Source organism: Hyla sarda, chromosome 1 (assembly GCF_029499605.1).
Source record: "Hyla sarda isolate aHylSar1 chromosome 1, aHylSar1.hap1, whole genome shotgun sequence".
NCBI classification, from domain to species: Eukaryota; Metazoa; Chordata; class Amphibia; order Anura; family Hylidae; genus Hyla; species Hyla sarda.
In genome coordinates, this window is record NC_079189.1 from 590,018,364 (window position 1) to 590,042,795 (window position 24,432).

General features: G+C 42.0%; 1 protein-coding gene and 1 long non-coding RNA gene across 2 annotated transcripts in view; one reads left to right on the forward strand and one right to left on the reverse strand.

The window, feature by feature from the left end:
- The window catches only part of C9 (complement C9), a 44,632-nt gene extending 31,789 nt beyond the window's left edge, over positions 1–12,843 (forward strand). The window contains exons 7-11 of the mRNA XM_056546067.1: positions 163–403; positions 3,302–3,430; positions 7,181–7,359; positions 9,164–9,392; positions 12,481–12,843. Coding sequence (XP_056402042.1) covers positions 163–403; positions 3,302–3,430; positions 7,181–7,359; positions 9,164–9,392; positions 12,481–12,632 — 930 coding nt within the window. The 3' untranslated portion in view covers positions 12,633–12,843. The remainder of the gene's footprint in view (positions 1–162; positions 404–3,301; positions 3,431–7,180; positions 7,360–9,163; positions 9,393–12,480) is intronic.
- Positions 1–24,432, reverse strand: part of LOC130295392 (uncharacterized) — a 129,595-nt gene that overhangs the window by 22,888 nt on the left and 82,275 nt on the right. The window contains exon 3 of the long non-coding RNA XR_008848812.1: positions 3,290–3,385. This is a non-coding gene — a long non-coding RNA (uncharacterized LOC130295392). The remainder of the gene's footprint in view (positions 1–3,289; positions 3,386–24,432) is intronic.

Below are 24,432 nucleotides of genomic sequence, written 5' to 3' on the forward strand. Positions count from 1 at the left end.
TGGTTAAAAAAATATTTTTCCCACCAGAATACCCCTTTAAAGAAGGTGGAGAAGGTCAGAACATAAAAGAAATCCAATGATGGGGGGTTTCAGAATGAGGATGGACGTTGTGCATTATCTAGGGGGAGAGAGAAGTTATTTTGTTTTCTGTTTCTTTCATAGAGCAAACAATACTTAAGGGTTTCGGGATCTGTGCAGCTTGGAACTTTCCAAATGAGAACTAGAGGTGTCACGTTATCATCAACTTTCATTGAAGACTTGAACAGCCTCCCGTCCTCCTACCAAAAGGCAGAATATTTTGCTTTCCTAGAGATGTACGGAACCCATTACGCCGCGTCCGGAGTCATTGGAGGGAGATATGAACTTGTATATGTGTTGGATTCCATAGCAATGAAAACTAAAGGTACGATGTGTGATAATACAGTGTTCCCCAGCCTGCAGCTTTACCAGCTGGGGCACAACTACAATTCCCAGCATGCCTTGGCAGCCTATTATAATGAGAGGGGAGATGAGTTTATGTGCAAGAGATGAAAGTCCAGAAGCTGAAGAAGTTATGATGTTGTACCAATTGTATCATGTAATGTGAAATAAACAAAGATTATTTGTGGGGTAAAATTAAAAATGAAAAATGTAAACTTTTGGGGGGAGGGGGGCGGTTACAATTTTATGCCATTCAACAGTACAGTTAAACTCCTTTATATAGTGTTTGTAATGTTTTACTACTTAAAGGGGTATTCCAGGAAAAAACTTTTTTATATATATATATATCAATTGGCTCCAGAAAGTTAAACAGATTTGTAAATTACTTCTATTAAAAAATCTTAATCCTTTCAGTACTTATGAGCTGCTGAAGTTGAGTTGTTCTTTTCTGTCTAAGTGCTCTCTGATGACACATGTCTCGGGAAACGCCCAGTTTAGAAGCAAATCCCCATAGCAAGCCTTTTCTACTCTGCGCAGTTCCCGAGACAAGCAGAGATGTCAGCAGAGAGCACTGTTGCCAGACAGAAAACAACAACTCAACTTCAGCAGCTAATAATTATTGAAAGGATTAAGATTTTTTAATAGAAATAATTTACAAATCTGTTTAACTTTCTGGAGCCAGTTGATATATATATAAAAAGTTTTTTCCTGGAATACCCCTGTTGAAAAACATCTTATCCCCTATCCAAAGGCGGCAGGACCCCCGCGATCTCCGGGCCGACAGTGGTGCCACACTCCTCCATTCATGTCTATGGGAGGGGGCGTCATGGCTACTATGTAGTCGTCATGCCTCCTCCCATAGGTATGAATAGAGGGGGCGTGGCGGCTGTTGTTATCAGTCATCCGGCACGGAGAAGAGTTTGCTCCGTGCACCGGATTACTTGGGTGCCACAGGGGTGATCATGGGGGTCCCCAGCAACGAGACCCCGCGCGATTAGACATCCTATCCTTTGGATAGGGGATAAGATGTTTTCCGGCAGAGTACCCCTTTAAAGAGGGAATCTGTCATCTGTATTTGTGCGTCAGAGCTGCAGACATGGTTGGATAGCTGTTGGTGCTGGGCAAACTTATAAAATAAAACTTTTTAAAATGTTATTTCTTATCCAAGTGTCAAGGAAGCGGGGTCAAGCTGTTCAAGTGCCCCAGCCTGGCACGCCTCCTTGCTCACCCCCATGTCCCAGCCCTTCCTTTACTGAAGTACAGGGTCTTGTATGTTTATTCAATGTCTTCTAGGATGTGACTAGAATGGCGAATCTGACATTAGGTTTTTTTTTTTCCCCCAAGCACTGGAAGAACTATGTTATATATTAATAGGTCAGACATTTCCAGACATGGTGACACCAGTTATGTTTATTTTTGAAAAATGTAAAAAGGGTTTATTTGAATTTAATTATAGGGACTTTTTTATTTATTTGGTTTATACCATTTATTTAAAATTACTGTATATACTCAAGTATAAACTGTCCCGAATATAAGCCATCGCCACTAATTTCACCACAAAAACCCAGGAAAAGTTATTGACTCGACTATAAGCCTAGGGTGGGAAATACATCATCCCCCCATGTCATCATCCCCCCTGTTATCATCACCCTGTCATTTTCACCCCCATCATCATCACCCTGTCATCACTCCCCCCACCCCCTTCATCATCACCGCCTGTCAATCCCTTCAATTCCTTTCAGTGGTCTTCAACCTGCGGACCTCCAGATGTTGCAAAACTACAAGTTGGAGTTGTAGTTTTGAAACATCTGGAGGTCTGCAGGTTGAAGACCACTGCGGCCTTTGTCATCATCCAGACCCCCCCCCCCCCCTTTAGTTTTCTACTCACCTCCCCTTGGTGGGAAGGAAGGGTGAGCTGGTCCGGACCATCTATGCTGCAGGGACCGTCTGGTGGGGAGGGTTAGTCGTTTCGGGCTGTCCGTTTTCACCAGGAGGCCCTCTTCTCCGCTCCGGGCTGGCCCTGGCATAGTTGCCTTGACGATGACGCACAGGGATGTTCATGCGCAGGTACGTCTGCTGCGCACGGACGTCCCTGTGCATCGACATCAAGGCAACGTCACTATGCCGGGGCCGGCCCGTAGTGGAGAAGAGGGCCTCCCAATGAAAATGGACAGCCCGAAACGACTAACCCTCCCCACCGGAACGGTCCCTGCAGCATAGATTGCCGGATCAGCTAATCCTTCCTTCCCACCAAGGGGAGGTGAGTAGAAAACTAAAGGGGGGGGGTCTAGATGATAATGAAAGCCGCAGTGGTCTTCAACCTGCAGACCTCCAGATGTTTAAAAAACTACAACTCCCAGCATGCCCGGACAGCCGATGGCTGTCCGGGCATGCTGGCAATTGTAGTTTTGCAACATCTGGAGGTCTGCAGGTTGAAGACCACTGAGAAGGGATTGACAGGTGGAGAGTTCACTTGAGTATAAGCCGAGGGGAGCGTTTTGAGCACAAAAAATCGTGCTGAAAAACTCGGCTTATACTCGAGTATATACAGTACTGTTTTTCTTTATGGGGCATTGAGTGCAGAATGATGGGGGAAATTATTGTTTTTATTTTTTTTTTATTTAAGCACAAGGCCGCAACATAACAAAATGTGAGAGAAGCGAAAGGGTCTGAATGCATTGTGAATGCATTGTATGGGAGCTGTATACAAATTTGATTTGCAATGTTCTTTTTATTTAATTATTTATTAAATTTTTATTTATTCATTAAAGCTTCACTGGAGGCGGTCATCAGGACAACTAGATTTTAGAAGAAAAAAAAAAAAAGAAAAGGCAATAAAAATGTAAAATATGAATTGATCAGTATTTACCTGTCATTTCAGATGTCACCACCAAATCTGTAGCGCAGTGTCTTGGATATAATGCCGGCATATCGGTGGCAGCTGAAGGGATTGATGTTTCAGCTACTGCAAAAGGATCAGATTGTGAGAAGATTCTGACAAATGCCCAAGGTAAACTCCTTCAGAAAGATAAGTACACACGCCTGAATTTCTGCACGAAAATTCTGCATGAATTTATAGCCAATACACTTCAATGGGATTCCGATGCAGGAATTCCTTTAAAAGGGTACTCCGGTGGAAAACTTTTTTTTTTTTTTTAAATCAACTGGTGCCATAAAGTTAAACAGATTTGTAAATTACTTCTATTCAAAAATCTTAATCCTTCGAGTACTTATTAGCTGCTGAATACTACATAGGAATTTCTTTTCTTTTTGGAACACAGAGCTCTCTGCTGACATCACGAGCACAGTGCTCTCTGCTGACACCTCTGTCCAGAGCAGCATATGTTTGCTATGGGGATTTTCCCCTACTCTGGACAGTTCTTAAAATGGACAGAGATGTCAGCAGAGAGCACTGTGGTCATGATGTCAGCAGAGAGCTCTGTGTTCCAAAAAGAAAATAATTTCTTCTATAGTATTCAGCAGCTAATAAGTACTGGAAGGATTAAAGGGGAGCTCCCACCATCCTCTTTTTTTTTTTTCTGTCCCTGCCTATTGCCCATCTATCCCTAACCCCCTCCCTGCCTTTATTTTTTTTTTTATTATCTTAAAAATGGCATTTTGTCTGCCTGGTAGTGTGCTCACTACCAGGCAGACTTCCCCAGCAGGCACCACGTCACTGATGCCTGCTGGGGGCCGAGTTCCGCCCATAGTTCTCCTGACAGGGTGCCTCCAGCTGTTTCACCACCACAACTCCCAGCATGCCCTGACATCTATTTGCTGTCAGGGCATGCTGGGAGTTGTAGTGGGGAAACAACTGGAGGCACCCTGTGTTGGAAGACACCCAGCCCCCGACCAATATCGCATCGCACCCCCCCCCCCCTCCCCCTCACCTGTGCCGGACCATGAGCGGGGGTCTGTAGCAAGCAACAAGTGTATGCCTGGCTTCCTGTCATGCCCGTACACTCTGGAAACTGTCTCTATGTTTCTGGAGGATTGAAAGTCCTCCAGCACCATAGAGAGAGTTACCAGAGTGTAGGAGCATGACAGGAAGCCGGGCATACACTTGTTGCTCCATATAACGTGCTCCCCCCGGCAATGACAGGACACAGCTGCAAGGAGCAGTGAGGAGGCAGCGTATTCCCACTGGAGCCGGGGCTGTAAGGAGAGGTAAGAGCCATGTTCCTCCCTGCTGCAGGGAGAATATGCAGCAGGGAGGCGGCCAGTGTGTGTGTCCAGGGAGCCAATGCGCAGCCCTGGATTTCACTGTGCTCGCTCTCGCCTGTTTGATTGACAGGCGGGAGCGAGCACCGCAGTGACTGGAATTTCGACTCATTTGCCAGGCTCAAATGAGACGAAATTCTGTAGTGACGTCACTGCTGAATGCATTCGGCCACTAGGAGGGCGACCCCTAGTGGCCGAATTTAAAAGTGATTTTAAACTGGTTTAAAATCACTTTTTTTAATTAAACTATATTAGAGATATGTTGTAGTACTTAAGTACTACAACATATCAATTTTTTTATTTCATGACAGTGGCCATTTAAGATTTTTTTAATAGAAGTAATTTATAATTCTGTTTAACTTTCTGGCACCTGTTGATTTAAAAAATAAAAGTTTTCCACCGGAGTACCCCTATAAAAGTGAATTGGCTATAAATTCATGAGAATTTTTGTGCAATTTTTGTGCAGAAATTCAGGCATGTACATAGCCTAATAAACATAGAAAAAAAACCTGCATCTAAAAAGCCTCTGAAACCAGCTCTGGTTTTGTATGAATAATGCTGCCAGATCAAGCACAAATAAATCTGTTACAGAAAAAGTTTATCTTCCTATCAGAATAGAAATGAAAACATAATTAATAAGTATTAGTAATATCATGTCCTTTTTGCCAAAATCCAAAAAAATCATGCGGTCCTTACTGGTCCTTAAATGGGCACTGTCAGATACAAAAACTTTTGATTTGTTGTAAAGCATGTATAACCAATAGGTTTTGCAATTGCTTTCATTAGAACATTTTCAGTATTTCATACAGAAAAAGCCAGTCAGACAACTGCCCCCCCTGTCTGCTTGGAAACATACTAGTCCTGCTGTGTCCATGCATCATCACCTATGTCATGGACACACTTCCTTGATTGACAGTTGTGAGCGCAGGGCTCATAGCTGGAGGAAAAATCCTCCCACTGTCAGCTTGTGTCCCACTACTGTCAGTGAGGAGAAGATGGGAGTTGTAGTTTTGCTAATGCTAGGGGAGATGTGAGCAGACAGCATACTGAGGGAGGGGGCGGAGACCTGCACAGTGAGGCCACGCCCCCTCCCTTTGAGAGGAATTCAGACTAGTGAGCAAAATTAAAACTGTAATACAAAAATAAAGGTGCTAGACACATAAAAATTTGATGTACATGGTCAGGATTAGGTACTGAGTGATATATTTAAAAAAATGTTTTTTGTTGGATCTGACAGGTACGCTTTAAAGGATATGCAGATTTGATAGCTAAACATATTTCTGCTGTTTGTGTATTTAAAACAAAAAAAAGAGGTAACGGGGAAAACTTAAGAAAAATATTAACGGAAATAAATGTCAAATTTTTCATTATTAATAATAATTTTTATTATTATTATTATTAGTAATAATATAGTGTTTTTCAGTAATAGCACAAAGTGCAGCTCAAAGTGTTGTTTTTTGTTTCTTTCATTTTTGTTATATTTGTTTATTTTTTCATACACACACACAGATATTCTATAATTTTTATTATTATTATTATTTTTTACATATTGTGCCCCTGAGACAGCTGAGAGTAAGGCTAGGTTCAGACTACGTAATTTCCGACAGAAATTCAGACGTAAAATTTCCGTCAGAAATTCCGCTTGCTAAAATGTCTAGTGTAGTGAATGGTTTTCCGTTCACAAATTCACACTTCGGAATTTGTGAGGCGGAAAATCCGCTTTGAAAATCCGCTAGAAAATTTCCGCCTGAAGATTGGTGTTGCTCTTTCTTCAGGTAGAAATCCAAGCGGAACACATGGCAGTCTATAGGAGACTGCAGTGTCCGCGCGGTCCTAGCGCCGACTAATTCAGTTGACGCAGGTGGAACTCGGAATCTCCGGGCGGAAATTTTCTGCGCGAAGATTCCTTAGTCTGAACCTAGCCTAAGGGCTCGTTCACACGGAGTAATTCAAGAGGAATTTACTCGAGTATTTCCTCTTGAATTCTCCGCTCCAAATTAATTCACATCTCCTCTGCCCATTGACTTTAATGTTTTTTCCGCTGTCCTGTTCACACTGCGGAAATTCTGCTAGCAGAATTCCGACGCTCAATTCTGTTCCGCTTGAAGAAAGAACATGTTCATTCTTCAAGCGGAATCCGCTAGCAGAAATCAATTGAAGTCAATGGTTAAAAAAAAAAAAATTCCACCCGACATCGTTTCCGCGCGGAATTCTTGCGCAATTCGCATGCAGTACTCGGGGAATTCCGCTCAAAGAATGAACATGTTCTTTCTTTGCGCAGAATAATTTCAGAGGCGTAATTGTCTGCCGCTGAAATTTCGCAGTGTGAACGGGTCTCGCGGAAGACCCAGTCACACTGATGATAATGTTCAAAGCACGGAATTCTACTTGCGGAATTCCGCTCACAGAATTCCGTGGGAATTCCGCAGTGTGAACATACCCTAAGAGATTACAAGAGAAAGCCATTCCCTCCATGCACCAGTGTGACTCTGTATCATGTTGCAATGTGAAACCTTTTATCTCTCATTTTATATCACAGGGAATTCACAGAGTTCTCCCGTGATCGAGAAAGTCGTCTCATTTGTGGAGGGAGGAACGATAAATTTTGCAACACTTCTAGATGAGAAGCTTTCCCGAAAAAGCACAGACATTGATGTTGAACACTTTGTGAAATGGGCGTCCTCCTTAGTAGATGCCCCGGCTATAATAAGCAGGAAGGTAAGGATAAGATCTATCTCATATCTATCTCATATCTATCTCATATCTATCTATCTCATATCTATCTCATATCTATCTATCTATCTATCTCCTATCTATCTATCTATCTATCTCATATCTTTCTATCTATCTATCTATCTCATATCTATCTATCTAATATCTATCTATCTAATATTTATCTATCTATCTCTTATCTATCTATATATCTATCTATCTCATATCCATCTCCTATCTATCTATCTATCTCATATCTATCTATCTCATATCTATCTATCTATCTATCTAATATCTATCTTTCTCATATCTATCTATCTCATATCTACATATCTATATCATATCTATCTATCTTTCTATCTCATATCTATCTATCTAAGAAAAAATGTAGCCGCATTTTTTCTTACATTTTGGGTACCCTGCCTGGGTTGGACCAGCTTGCACCTGGAATCTGCATAGGAGTGTGGTTCTCCTACAAAAATCTATCTATCTCATATCTATCTATCTATCTCATATTTATCTATCTATGTCATATCTATCTATCTCATATCTATAAATCTATCTCATATCTATCTCTCTCATATTTATCTATATATCCCATATCTATCTATCTATCTATCTATCTATCTATCTCATATCTATCTATTTATCTATCTATCTGTCTCATATCTATCTATCTCATATCTATCTATCTCATATCTATCTATCTATCTATCTCATATCTATATATCTATCTATCTCATATCTATCTATCTATCTCATATCTATCTATCTATCTCATATCTATATATTTATCTATCTATCTCATATCTATCTATTTATCTATCTATCTATCCATCTCATATCTATCTATTTATCTATCTAACATCAGGATAAATGCAGCACACCAAACGATGAAGTCCAATAAAGTGCAAATTATTCCATGGTGTACAGGTACAATGTTTCAGTAGCCTCACACCACCTTTTTCAAGCAGCATGAGGCTACGGAAACATTGTACTAGTACAGTCACCATGGAATAATTTGCACTTTATTGGACTTCATCGTTCGGTGTGCTGCATTTATCCCGATGTTATTAAGTTTGGATCCTATGACTGCGTGCACCCACTTCTACTTTGCTATTTTGTTTGGATGTGCTGCTCCAATCCTTCTGTCCTATCTTATTTCTCTATCTAATAGAACAAAATGCAGCACTCCAATTGTAGATGAATCTGTGTTAGGCTTTATTCATCAAGCGTATTGACGTTTCAACGTTTCAAGTCCTGACAAAGATCGTGTGAGACGGCTGAAACGTCGCTCCGCTACACTACAGTGCATTGCGGCTAATGTTGGTACCTTTTTGTGAGCTGCTGGGAACCAAACAATTTGAATACTACCCCTAAGGAAAGAACACTCATAGGGATTGGTGCTAGATTAAGTCCCCCACTTCATAGGTTAACTCTTTCTGCTGTTTTTTTTACCTTGCCTTTAAGAACTGTGTCAAGAGATTGTGCCTCCATGTTATGGCTAAAGATTAATTGTTTAGACCCATTGCATTAAACTCCTCATATCCCAATGTCTGGCTTACTGTACCTCACTATCAGTGGCACCCTATTAACCACATGGGTGCCCCAGTGGACCCAACAACACCACCTCCACACCTGCGCAGCCCATGGAAACATCGGATTGTCTTGTGGAACCCTTGAGTTTACCGTACAAGGCTTAAAGTATAGAAGCATTTGATACCATGTTTGTATTTTTTAGTAATTTTTGTAAATTTTTTTGCAATGTTGTAAAATACTTTGATTGGTTTTTCCATCTTTTCGCTTGCAGCTTTCTCCCATTTACAGCCTGGTTCCTGTTAATCTCAGAGACGCCTATAAAAAGACAAGGAACCTTGAGCATGCGATTGAAGATTACATTGATGAATATAATGTTTGTAAATGTCAGCCATGTCAGAATGGGGGCACGCTGGTACTGCTCGATGGGGAATGCATGTGCAAGTGCCCGATGGACCATACGGGTGTGGCCTGTGAAAAGGCGAAGCACGAGCTCTTCAGCAGTAAGTGAAGTCTTTTACATAATTTCCCATGCTAAATTTCCATGTCTGCCGATTCTAGTAATAATTTTTTTGTTTATTATAAAAAATTGTCTACAATTTATAGAATTGGAAAAAAAAAAAAAAAAACTTGATGCATCAGAACTTCCTGGTTGAAGATTTGGAAGCGAATGAAGAATTGTAGAAAATAATTATCAAAAAAAAGAAAAAAATCTGCTAAATATATTAAAGGGGTTATCCAGAAATAGAAAAACACAGCTAATTTCTTTCAAAAACAGCTCCACGTCTGTCTCCAGGTTGAGTGTGGTTTTACATCTTGGCTCCATTCACTTCAACGGAACTGAGCTGCAGAACCACACCCAACCTGGAGACAGACGGGGAGCGTTTTTTGATAGAAAGTAGCTGTGTTTTTCTATTCCTGGATAACCCCTTTAATAAATCATAGTGTCCCTGGACCTTTAAATTGGACCTGCCTTTGATTGTTATACAATTAGCTGTGACAGGAGCCCTCACTCATTTTTCTGGCATTTTTTTTTTTTTTTTAATACTGCCACAGCTGTTTTTGCGCCAAAGTCAGAAGTGTATACACATTCCTTTTGAATACACTTCTGGCTCAAACTGCAGTGGCAGTTCTCAAAAAATGTTGTAAAAACCTGTGTGGATACCTAGCCTTAAAGGGGTATTCCAGGGACAGATAATGTTTTACAACAGCTTCCCTGATCACAAACAGCTGCCATTTTGACAACTCCCAGTCCCCGCTGCTCTCTGCTGCTTCCTCTGAAGGAGATTTCCACCCACCCATTCACTCTCGGAGACAGGACATCGCTGGGGCCATTGATTGGCTGAGCGACTATATTTCACAGGGGCGACACATCGGAGGAGGCAGCAGAGAGCGCTGGGGACTGGGAGCCATCAAAATGGCAGAGGATTGGGGCAGGTGAGTATGGGGCAGGTGAGTATTTTTAATGGGTAAAGCATCCAGTTTCTGTTGTAAAACATTATCTGTCCTTGGAAAACTCCTTTAACCCCTTATTTTAGGCCTTAATCTACAAGAAATTTTCTTTAGTTTTTTCATGGTTCACATCCAAAAGTCATTACTGTTATTTCCTCTTTGGGGCGATAAAAGAAAACAAAATTGTACATTTATTTTCTGTGTGATTATAACAATACCAAATTGATATAGTTTTACTATTTATAGTACTAAACATTTTTTTTACTACTTTACTACTACAAATTGAAGGGGTACTCCCGTGGAAAACTTTTTTTTTAATCAACTGGTGCCAGAAAGTTAAACAGATTTGTAAATTACTTCTATTAAAAAATCTTAATCCTTCGAGTACTTATCAGCTGCTGAATACTACAGAGGAAATTATTTTCATTTTGGAACACAGAGCTCTCTGCTGACATCATGACCACAGTGCTCTCTGCTGACATCTCTGTCCATTTTAAGAAATGTCCAGAATAGGAGAAAATCCCCATAGCAAACATATGCTGCTCTGGACAGTTCCTAAAATGGACAAAGATGTCAGCAGAGAGCACTGTGCTCATGATGTCAGCAGAGAGCTCTGTGTTCCAAAAAGAAAACCATTTCCTCTGTAGTATACAGACCCTAAAATGTACTGGAAAGATTAAGATTTTTTAATAGAAGTAATTTACAAATCTGTTTAACTTTCTGGCACTAGTTGATTTAAAAAAAAAAAAAAAAATTCCACGGGAGTACCCCTTTAACTGTCTTAACAAAAAAAAAATAATAATAACAATCTGCAGCCACATCCTAAGGTCCATGGTTTAGGATGTTTTTTTTTTTTCTGTTGATACCATTTTAGTTACATATGAATTTTTTATCCCTTTTTACCTGTTTCTTTTGAAGGTTGACATTTTTGGATTATTATTTTTCAACGTTCATATGGGGTATAAATAATAGTATATTATAGCTGAAGAGTGTTACAAACGTCTCAATACCAAGTTTAAAAAAACCTAAAACCTGCTGTATAGGTGCACACACATGGCAGGCCTGGGGACCTTCAGAATGTCCCAGGCTGCCTTGGATGTCAAATAGCACCAGATGATGCGACGCTGATAGACTGACAAAACCCCTAACAGTTTCCCTATATGCCTTGATCACTATCTGATTGTACAATGTAAGGGGTTAAAGGGATACTCTGGTGGAAAACAAATGTGTTCAAATCAACTGGTGCCAGAAAGTTATATAGATTAGTCAATTGCTTCTATTAAAAATCTAAACCATTCCAGTACTTATCAGCTGCTGTGTCCTCAAGAGGAAGTTGTATAGTTCTTTCCAATCTGACCACAGTGCTCTCTGCTGACACCTCTGTCCATGTCAGGAACTGTCCAGAGCAGGAGCAAATCCCCATAACAAACCTCTCCTGCTCTGGACAGTTCCTGACATAGACCGAGATGTCAGCAGAGAGCACTGTGGTCAAACTGGAAAGAACAACTCCTCTGTAGTATACAGCAGCTGAAAAGTACTGGAAGGATTGAGATTTTTAAATAGAAGTTATTTACAAATCTGTATAACTTTCTGGCACCAGTTGATTTGAAAACATTTAATCTATCAGAATAGAAGGTTTATCCAGTCCTGATCAATAGAGTACAATCCCAGCATGAGAGCCTCACACCACTTTATTCCAACCGTAAAAAAGCGTATTACCGGTCACTTAGGGGTTAAGTTTGCCTATTATAAAGCTTACTTCTCAGTTTTCTGTTCCCATATATATACAATATACCAAACAGCCGTTGAAAGGTTTCTTATGTGAAATGTATCGTAACCCATATACCACCCCCTCTGTAACCATACAGCCTTCTCTGTACTCTTAAATTCTATCCTTCACCTTTCGTAGCATATCCCTCATCACCATCACTATAAGTGGCCAATCACTTTAAATAGTTGTTGACTGAATGCACTTAATATCAATACCCCCATAGAAAACTTTGCCATCAACACAGCATGTCCATGTATCAATATTGGGTGGAGCATTCAATTGTCCTTCACATCTGAGGTTACATTGACCATCAATGGAAGGTAACCTGCTGTTCTATAGTTAATAAATTGTTCTGTGTCTACTTCTAGAGCCTTCTAAGCCTCAAGATGGACGCTGGAGTTGTTGGAAACCCTCATATTCCTGCATAAATGAAGAAGAGAAAAGAACCCGAACTTGCAATCCCCCAACACTTGGAGGAAAACCATGTATAGGAGAGAATACACGGAACGTTCCATGCTGAACCATCTATTTCTAGCCTAAGTTTTCCTGTGTTTTCTGTGTTTATGCTGATGCCTTGTCCACTTTATCTTTTAGTCTCACAATCCCGACTTGTACCATTTCTAACTACGTTTCATAACATAATTCTATTTGACATTAAATGGGCACTGTCAGATTCAAAAATGTTTTATATGTTGTACATCTTGGCAAAACATTAACCTTTCTAATATACTTCATAAGAAAATGTTTCCTTTTTTTTATAGAAATCATGGCCATTTTGGATTTGGTGTACACAAATGGGGATTTGGTATATGATGTTATTGTTGACGAAAGCTTGGGATCTAGTGATCACCAATCAGTGTGGTTTAATGTAAGAAGAGTGAAGGAGTCACACCACACAAAAACAAAAGTTTTAGATTTTAGAAAAACAGACTTTTCAAAAATGAGATTAGTCATAAATGAGTCCCTATCAGACTGGAAGAAATTACATGGAGTTGAGGAGAAATGGGACTACTTAAAAGATGCTTTATTGAAGGCAACAGAAAATTGCACTAGACTTGTCAGTAAAAGCAGAAAGCGGGAAGAGACAACTGTGGTACTCAGCAGAAGTGGCCAAAATCATAAAAAACTAAAAACTAGCATTTAGTAATTATACAACAACCCAGAGCAATGAAGATAGGGAAATCTACAAGACTAGGCAGAAAGAGGCCAAGCAAGTTATAAGAACTTCTAAAGCACAGGCAGAAGAAAAACTAGCTCAGTCTGTGAAAAAAGGGAATAAGACATTCTTCAGATATATAAATGAAAAAAGGAAATGAAAACAAGGAATAACTAAATTAAAAACAAAGGAAGGAAGGTATGTAGAAGAGAGTAAGGGGCTAGCCGACTGCCTTAATGAATTCTTCTGTTCAGTTTTTACAGAAGAAAAAGAAGAAAAAGGACCTCCATTAGAGAGGAAAACTAAGGAATCGTTTGATGCATGTGTCTTTACAGAGGAAGAGGTTCTACGTTTGCTTTCTAAAGTGAAGACAAATAAATCACAGGGGCCTGATGGGATACACCCAAAATTATTAAAAGAGTTTAGTGGTGAGCTAGCAAAACCGTTAACAGATTTATTTAACCAATCAATGGTAACAGGAGCCGTCCCGGAAGATTGGAAATTAGCAAATGTTGTGCCCATTCACAAGAAAGGTAGTAAGGAGGAATCAAGCAACTATAGGCCAGTAAGTCTGACATCAATAGTGGGGAAATTAATGGAAACCCTACTAAAGAATAGGATTGTGGAACATCTAAAATCCCATGGATTGCAAGATGAAAAACAACATGGGTCTACTTCAGGGAGATCATGTCAAACAAATCTAATTGATTTTTTTTTTACTGGGTGACTAAAATAATAGATGGCGGAGGGGCAGTAGACATCGCATATCTAAATTTTAGTAAGGCTTTTGACACTGTCCCACATAGAAGACTTATCAATAAACTACAGTCATTGAGCTTGGACTCCAATATTGTTGAGTGGATTAGGCAGTGGCTGAGTAACAGACAACAGAGGGTTGTAGTCAATGGAGACTATTCAGAGCAAGGTCTTGTCACCATTGGGATACCTCAGGGATCTGTACTGGGACCAATATTGTTTAATATCTTCATTAGTGATATTACAGAAGGTCTCGATGGTAAGGTATGTCTTTTTGCTGATGACACAAGATATGCAACAGGGTGGATGTTCCTGGAGGAATACGCCAAATGGAAAAGGATTTAGGCAAAGTAGAAGAATGGTCAGAACTCTGGCAACTGAAATGTAATGTGGATAAGTGCAAGATAATGCACCTGGGGCGTAAAAACCCTCAGGCAGAATATAAATTATTTGACACAGCCCTGACCTCAGTATCTGAGGAAAGGGATTTCGGAGTAATTATTTCAGAAGACTTAAAGGTAGGAAGACAATATAATAGAGCAGCAGGAAACGCTAGCAGAATGCTTGGATGTATAGGGAAAGGTATAAGCAGTAGAAAGAGAGAAGTGCTCATGCCGCTGTACAGAACACTGGTGAGACCTCATTTGGAGTATTGTGTGCAGTACTGGAGGCTGTATCTCCAGAAAACTATAGATACTCTAGAGAGAGTTCAAAGAAGAGCTACTAAACTAGTACATGGATTGCAGGATAAAACTTACCAGGAAAGGTTAAAGGACCTTAACATGTATAGCTTGAAAGAAAGAAGAGACAGAGGGGATATGATAGAGACTTTTACATACATAAAGGGAATCAACACGGTAAAGGAGGAGAGCATATTTAAAAGAAGAAAAACTACCACAAGAGGATATAGTTTTAAATTAGAGGGGCAAAGGTTTAAAAGTAATATCAGGAAGTATTACTTTACTGAGAGAGTAGTGGATGCATGGAATAGCCTTCCTGCAGAAGTGGTCGCTGCAAATACAGTGAAGGAGTTTAAACATGCATGGGATAAGCATAAGGCTATCCTTCATATAAGATAGGTCCAGAGACTATTGATAGGATTCAGATTATTGGGCAGACTAGATGGGCCAAATGGTTCTTATCTGCCGACACATTCTATGTTTCTCTCAGACAGGAGAGAGCACAGAGGAGTCCTATGAGACAGGAGAGAGCACAGAGGAGTGCTATCAGACAGGAGAGAGCACAGAGGAGTAGTATCAGACAGGAGAGAACACAGAGGAGTCCTATGAGACAGGAGAGAGCACAGAGGAGTGCTATCAGACAGGGAGAGGACAGAGGAGTGCTATCAGACAGGAGAGAGCACAGAGGAGTGCTATCAGACAGGAGAGAGCACAGAGGAGTACTACCTATGACTATGGTATAACACGACTTATGGACTATGACTATGTATACTATGACAGTTGACTATACATATTACATTTGACTATACATATAATATTCTATACATGACAAGACATGACAGTGGTGGATTGGGTTGCTGGAGGCTCTCTGCCAAATGCCTTGGCTACTGGGGTCCCTTGGCATTACACACTTCTCCCTAGAACACTAGTTATTTTTATGCTAGACATTTGACATTCTGTTACCTTTGACTTTTTGTTGCATGCTTTTGTGAGTTAAAGGAATACCTTCTGGCCAGCAAAGTATCCTGAGCACGAGGACACAAGAAATTACATTTGACATTTTAGACATATGACATTTTTATGGACTGTGTGATTGTGAGTGTTACAGTCCTACTGTACATGAAACATGTGTACATGATTTTAGGTGTACTTTATGGGTACTTTATGTGTACTTATGACTATGTGTTGTACACAACTTTACTGTTTACTGTACATGATACTGGTGATGGGGTGAAATGTTGCCCCTAACAACCCCACATGAAAACTACCAGACATCAGAGAATATGATACACTATGACTTTTTGGTGTACAACAAATTATATACATTTTATTACACTACAACAATTATAGTGCAGGACTGACAACATTTCCATTGTGCATATCGGTGAGCAAAATATATTATTATAGCATATTTATACAGATTTCCATGTATCGCTCAGTAGTCCAGATACACTATAGAGTTCAGGTTAGTCTCCTGTAACCTAAGGAATCTCTCGGCCAAAGCCGGGCACAACACTTACGAGATTGGTTGCTGCAAAAGCGTTTCTTGACTAGTCCGTCAGGCACTGTGCTTGAACGTTACCGTAGAAACTTGGAACAAAAATTGTGCTTGCACTCAGCAGTTAGTCATACAACCAAGTCTGGTGAAATTTCTGTACTCAAGTTACATTGGCATCTTTCCATCCCAGCCTCGCTTATCGAACTGGGCCCTAGGTTGGGACATAAACCTAGAGTTGGGAGACCTAGCTCCCCGCATGGGGTCGATATGAGTGTCCCAGGAAACATGGGACAAATGGGAGCCAGTGATAGTTGGACTGACAGTAACCACCACTTGCACCGCAGCTTCTTTGCCACTGTGGGATGAACTGTTTGTGCCTGTTGATTCGGCCAAACCTCTGCAACTGCTGGAGTAGGCCGAGGCACTTTGATTGGTGCCCTCTGATCAGGCCAAACCTCTGGGGCAGCGAGAGTAGGCCTCGGCACTTCTGTAGAAGACCCATTAAGATGATTTGAGTGTGCTATCTCTTTAAGAGGAATTGAGTGCACCGTCTCTTTAAGAGGAATTGAATGCGCTGTCACTTTAATATGATCAGGGTGTGCTGGCCCTTTAAGAGGCTTAGGTGGTTGCTGCAATGGCTTGGTCAGAGCTGGCTAGAACCCCCCATATGATCCTTCTCCACTATGCTGCAGTTTGCCTGGGGCACTGCCGTGCACTAAAGGGTGCAGACTTTGCCCCCCACCCCCCCCCCCCCCCCCCCCCGGCCCCAGCGACTTACTTTTCACAAGCGTTGGTGTCGGCATAGTCTGCGCAGCAGCGGGTGCTTGGCCTGGACCTCAGAAGCCGAGCTCAGGCACCGGGATTCGATGTACGGCTGCACCCAGAGAGCTGCACCCAGAGAAGTTCCTGCTTTCCTTCAACCGGCAACGAGCTCTGCACCACTTAGTTCCCTGGTCTCCACCAAAATGGCCACTGGCTGGAAAGACACCATCAGGGGGGCCTGGGACCGGAAGTGGCAGAGCAGTGCATCTTCTTTGTCTGCCCCACCGGCAACAAGGGGCGGACCTTTCATGTCCCACCTCGGACTGGACACAGCAACATGATCCCCACGCCCAGGGGCTTTAGCGCGCTTCTCGACCAACTGGTTAACCCTTTCAGGCACAGCAGACATTTTGGCGCACAACATGGCCTCAGTTCTGATCTTGAACATTGTCAATTTAACTTTTACAGACTTCACAACGTCAGGCAGTAAAATTTTCTTCACTTCCACCACTACTTTGTCAGCGCCATGGTGAAAACACATCACAGTAACAAAGTCCCGTACACTTTTCTGGCGCAAACGTTTTCGCATATGTATGCGATTTTTCTTGGACACAACTCAGACTCAGACTAGGGGTGAGGACTTGCGGCTTTATGGCTAAGGCACACATTCGTATCCTGTTCATGACGCCAACGTTTTGTGGTGAGCCACGGGGTGTGAAGGTGAGGTGTATGAGGCAGATGTTGTAGCCCAGGGGCAGATGGTGTTAACCTCTAAATGTTTGTGACGCCAGGGCGTGGTTTTCCCGATAACCACCCAAACGGTAGTACCACTAGTCCTAGTTAGGCAGGGCAAATAAGAGTCAAAGGCCAGGTCAGGGTTAACTGTAGCTTTACTGAGGTAGACAGATGGTACAGTCTTTACAGATAGGCCAGGATCCCAGAGAGGTGGCCAGTAACACAGGGGGACCTCGCAGCTTGCTGGGACTTGCAGTGACTTGACAGACTTTAGGACAGCCACAATGACTATAATAGACTTGACTTGACTGAGGGTAGTGACAGAAGACAGAGATGACTTGACTTACTGACATGTGGCTGTAGGTTAGGCTTGAGGCCTCCAGATGTGCTGGACACTGGCTCTGAGACGTCTGAACTGAACTTGACCTCAGCAGAGAATGAATCACAAGAGAGAGATTGTAGTACCTCCCCCTCCTTACAAAGGGGGGGCTGAGCAAGGAACCCATAGGTCAATCTGCAGGTCACCTGGTTAGCTGGTGCTCTCTGGGTAACAAACCTGTGACAACAACATCATGTGACTAACTCAAAGGTCCTTAAAGGTCTTTTATTTCGAATACACCTAATATACAGATAACACAATGGGGGAGACACTGCAGGAGAACCCCAAGGACACAGAGGGACTCAACCTGACATGGCCTGAGTACTGTGAGGGGCCATATCCCGTACTGGGACATCACAAGTCAATGGACAGCAAAATCTGCAGCAGATCTGCAGAAAAATACACGTGTAAACACATCCTCAAAGTAACATTGAACAGATGGTATCAGTGTTATGTTATAAAAATGCAACTGGTTCAAAAAACCTAAAACTTCCTGCTATTTTTAGTGATTTGGAGATTGCTGAATCTAGTATAGTATTTAAGAGAAGTTGTGAAACTCGGTCAGTTTATTTTGAATTTCTAAAACCTTTCTATACTGACCGTATTTAGATTGGTGCAGAATGGTGTGTGCGCTTTATGGCACCTGCAAAACTGGCAGCTGCAAAAAAAGGAGAGTTAGTGGACAGGAAAATGTGAAGAGACTAATAAGGTATGTTTACACAGGTGGCTTAAAGCGGTACTCCGCCCCTAGACATCTTATCCACTATCCAAAGAATAGGGGATAAGATGTCTGATCGCGGGGGTCCCGCCACTGGACACCCCCGCGATCTCAGCTGCGGCAACCCAGGCATCCGGTGCACGGAGCGAACTCCGCTCCGTGCCAGATGACAGGAGATGCAGGGCAGAGGCTCGTCAGGCGCCCTCTCAAAGACTTGCATTGAGGGGCGTGGCTATGACATCAAAAGGGGGCGTGGCCATGACATCATGAGCACCCAATGCTCTAAAGAAGTGCAGGGGGCAGCAGGGAGATTGCGGGGGGTCCCCAGCGGTAGGACCCCCCCTGATCAGACATCTTTATTTCCTATCCTTTGGATAAGGGATAAAATGTCTAGGGGCGGAGTACCCCTTTAACCCCTTAAGGACTCATGACGGACCGATACGTCATGAGTCTGCTCCCGATCTATAACGCGGGACCATGGCGTGGCCGGGACCCGTGGCTAATAGCGCGCGGCATTGATCGTGTGCTATTAACCCTTTAGACATGGCGTTCAAAGTTTTATCAATGTTTTTAATAATGACAGGTACACTTTAATTCCTCTACTGACTAGACTCCTACTCTCTAGGCAGGGCATCCTCCTCCCAGTTGGAAAGGGGACTGATGGCTTAGCACCCTCTTAATCATATATGGGTATCAAATACAGTGTAATACCCTTCAAGTTATTTGGTCTACCATTATGCAGTTTAACCACTAGATGCCACTAGAGCACATTAGACACAGTGCAGATTACTTTTCATTCATTCTGCACTCAATACCCCATAATGACAAAGTGAGAACAGAATGTTAGAAATCTTCGCTTATTTATTGAAAAGGAAAAACTAAAAGTATTCAGACCCTTGCATAAGTATTCATACCCTTGCACTTAGGTAAACCCCTCTGGCAGGGATTCCAGCCTCCAGTCTTTGTGGGGATGAGGCCACAAGGTTTAAACACCTGGATTTGAAGATTTTCTGTCATCCTTCTTTGCAGATCCTCTCAGGCTCTGTCGGGATGGATGGAGGCTGTCGGTGGAAGCCATTTTCAGGTCTCTTCAAAGATGTTCCATTGGGTTCAAGTCAGGGCTCTGGCTGGGCCACTCAAGGGCATTCACAGAGTTGTCCCTAAACCACGCCTGTGTTTTATTGGCTGTGTGCTTAGGGTCATGGTGTGGTGTCCCAGTACCGGAGTGCCTCCTGTCAGGTAAACATTGCTTCAGGTGCCTGCGCTAGGCCCTGCTGCTCAGGGGATGCTGTAATATTCATTTTAATCTCTGCCTGTTAATTTATATTGTTTTGCACTGTACCTTTAAGCAATGTACAGGATATCTGTAAGGAGGTATGATGCCGAGTACCCATGTGACCTGGTTGCCCAATGGGAGGCCCCCAAGCTAGGCCATATATAGTGTAGGGGGAGGAGCTATTCAGTCAGTGTTCACTCTAAATGAGTTTGTGGAGTGCAGGGCTCAGTGTGAGCTGCAGTGTGGAGAAGAGACAGCAGGAGTATGAGCTAAAGTGGAGTGGATGCCTAAAGAAAATCTTCAAGCAAGCGACCGCACCATTCTGAAAGTGTTCCCCGCCCAGGAGGACATGATGAGTCGTGTGATAGTTCATACCCTGGTGGTGTATCATTAATGGGACACTATCAGAACCCTAGTCAGCATGGGAGGCTTCAGGTCTAAAATCCCAAGTAAAATACTTCAAATCACAGCAAGTCTACAGGGCTCCCAATGGTTACTCTGCAATGTGAGGATTGTAACATCTACTCCTGCCTCAGTAAAGATAGTAATCCGTAACCTGGCATTGGAGTATTTATTAGCACCTAGCGCAGGAGAAGCTGTCCTATCCTCGGAACGTGCAGGTTAACGGCGCATTGACGTCACAAAGTGATCTAAACACCCCGAGCCGCAACCTTGCACCACAGACAGAAGCATTAGTGGCCATAACAGTGGTCTTGTTGGAAGGTGAAACTTTGGTCCCGTCTGAGGTTTAGAGCGCTCTGCATCAGGTTTATTAAGGATATCTCTGTACTTTACTCCATTCAGCTGTCCCTGCAATTGAGAAAGGGTACCCAGTGACCCGAAACGCGTCTTGCCTCTGATGTGCCTGTAAAACTGTCTTTGATTAATAAATATGGTTTTACTTGAATAAGAACGGAACATTGCCTTCATTGGAACAGTGCCAATCTTGGAGTACTTTTTGTTTCTTGAATTCAACCCTGACCAGTCTCCCTGTCCCCACAACATGAGGCTGCCCCCACCATGCTTCATTGTAGGGATGGTATTGGGCAGGTGATAGGCAGTGCCTGACTACCATTACAAACAAATTCTCTTTCCAAAAGCTCAATGGCGCTCCTCCTCTTCTGAGCATTGTAGTTCGCCAGCAGAGCACATGACGTCCACACATGGGGTATTTCCCCAAGAAATGGGGTTACAAATTTTGGGGGTCATTTTCTCCTATTACCCCTTGTAAAAATTTAAAATTTAGGTTAAAAACTGCATTTTAGTAAAAAAAAAATCCTTTAACAAAAAGTCGTCAAACACCTGTGGGTAGTTAAGGCTCACTGTACCCCTTGTTACGTTCCTTAAGGGGTGTAGTTTCCAAAATGGTATGCATGTGGGTATTTTTTGTTGTTCTGGCACCACAGGGGCTTCCTAAATGCGACATGCCCCCCAAAAACTACCGTATTTCAGCAAAATTTGCTTTCAAAAAGCCAAATGTGACTCATTCTCTTATGAGCATTGTAGTACGCCCGCAGAGCATTTTACGTCCTAACATGGGGTATTTCCATACTCAGAAGAGATGGGTGTAATGGAATTCTCAGCTCACCCTCCAGGGCCCCAGGCGCACGAACTGTGCGAGGCAGCACCACTTAGCAAAACAAAAAACTGGATGTCCAGCGCCAAGGTTCGTGCAAAACAGATTCTTTAATGCTTAAAATGCCATAGCAGGGGTCATAAAGTGACGCGTTTCAGGTGCGTTAGCACCCTTAATCGTACTATGGCCTTTTAAGCATTAAATAATCTGTTTTGCACGAACCTTGGCGCTGGACATCCAGTTTTTTGTTTCAGAAGAGATGGGGTTACAAATTTTGGGGGGCATTTTCTCCCATTACCCTTTGTAAAAATGGTAAATTTGGGGAAAAAACTGCACTTTAGTGAAAAAAAAAGTTTTTTCCATTTATACATCCGACTTTAACGAAAAATCATCAAACACCTGTGGGGTGTTAAGGCTAACTGGACCCCTTGTTACGTGCCTTGAGGGGTGTAGTTTCCAAAGTGTGTTTTTCTGCTGTTCTGGCACCATAGGGGCTTTCTAAATGTGACATGCTCCCCAAAAACCATTTCAGCTAAATTGACTCTCCAAAATCCCATTGTTGCTCCTTCCCTTCTGAGCCCTCTACTGCGCCCGCCGAACACTTGACATACACATATGAGGTATTTCCTTACTCGAGAGAAATTGGGTTACAAATTTTGGGGGGCTTTTTCTCCTAGTACCCCTTGTAAAAATTCAACAACTGGGTCTACAAGAAAATACGAGCGTAAAAAAGGAAGATTTTGAATTTTCTCCTTCATTTTGCTGCTATTCCTGTGAAACACAAAGGGTTAACACACTTACTGAATGTCATTTTGGATACTTTGAGGGGTGCAGTTTTTATAATTGGGTAATTTGTGGGGTATTTCTAATATGAAGGCCCTTCAAATCCACTTCAAAACTAAGCTGGTCCCTGAAAAATTCCGATTTTGAAAATTTGGTGAAAAATTGGAAAATTGCTGCTGAACTTTGAAACCCTCTGATGTCTTCCAAAAGTAAAAACATGTCAACTTTATGATGCAAACATAAAGTAGACATATTTTGTATGTGGATCAATGTATAATTTATTTGGAATATCCATTTTCCTTATAAGCAGAGAGCTTCAAAGTTAAAAAAAAAAAAAAGCAACATTTTCAATTTTCAGCCAGACCCCCCGCGATCTGCAACTTATCCCTTATCCTTAGGATAGGGGATAAGTTGTTCACCACTGGATATCTCCTTTAAGGTATATTTGGGCTGGGTCCTTAAAGGGTTAATACAGAATAATGTTAAAGGAGTACTCCACATCTTAACCTTTATTCAAAGGAAAGGGGATAAGATGTCTGGTTGCAAGGGGTCCGACCAATGGGACTTTCTGCGATCTCAGGGGAAGCACCCCGGCATTCTGAATATTTTTGTTCAGAACGCTTGGTTCGGGCGGACGGGGGGCATGATGTGATGTCATGACCATGGCTGCCCAAACCCAGGGTTCTAAACAAAAATGTTCACAATGCCGGGATGCCACCCAGAGATCGCGGGGGTCCCAGCAGCGAACAAACATTTTATCTCCTATCCTTTAAATAGGGGATAAGATGTCCAGTTAGGGTCGCCACCTTGCCGGTGTTTTGGCCACCCTGCTGGTATTTTTATATAAAAAATACCGGCAATGCAAAAGACGGTATTTGTCCAACCAATCATAGCGCCTTCAGCTTTTTCAAAACTACAACTCCCAGCATGCCAACGGCTGTCCGGGCATGCTGGGAGTTGTAATTTGGCAACAGCTGGGAGCACCCCTGGTTGGGAAAAATTGACCTATACTATATACTACTATATAGTCCAACATGCTGGGAGTTGTAGTTTTCCTTTGGGGCAGCTGCTGAGCCAGAGGCTGTATCAGGGCACGCTGGGAGTTGTTGCTAGTAACCAACTGCAACCCCTGAATTTAAAGGGGTATTCCAGGAAAAAAAAAACTGGCTCCAGAAAGTTAAAGAGATTTGTAAATGACATCTATTAAAAAATCTTAATCCTTCCAATAATGATCAGCTGCTGAAGTTGAGTTGTTCTTTTCTATCTGGCAACAGTGCTCTCTGCTGACATCTCTGCTTGTCTCGGGAACTGCACAAGAGTAGAAGAGGTTTGCTACGGGCATTTGCTTCCACTCTGGACACTTCCCGAGACAGGTGTCATCAGAGAGCATTTAGACAGAAAAGAACAACTCAACTTCAGCAGCTCATAAGTAATGAAAGGATTAAGATTTTAATAGAAGTCATTTACAAATCTGTTTAACTTTCTGGAGCCAGTTGAGATATATATATATATATATATATATATATATATATATATATATATATATAAATCCTGGATAACCCCTTTAATAAAGAACAATGGATCAAAAAGACACATCAAAACAAAAATGGTACCATTAAAAACTATATCTCCGTATAAGGAGAAATAATAAAGTTATAGGGGTCAGAATAGGACAACATTTCCCCCACATATGTGTATCCTGTGATGTTATGTTATTATGCAAATTAGCATGGCCGGTATGTTTTGTGCAAGAAAGGTGGCAAGCTTAGGCGGAGTACCCCTTTAAGCTCGAAAGTAGAAGGAAATGAAATAACATAAGCATTTCTTTAGAAGTCGTGAAGTAATATATCAAAGGGCCATATATAAAATATGCAAATACAGAAGAAAGGAAACCCAAGAATTTCCCTCCCAGGGAAGCCGGAGAGTTCTCGCTGCCACTATACGGTGCTGGGTAACCCTGGCGGTAAACTCTCACTCTTTGTACTTTCCTTGCGTCTTTAC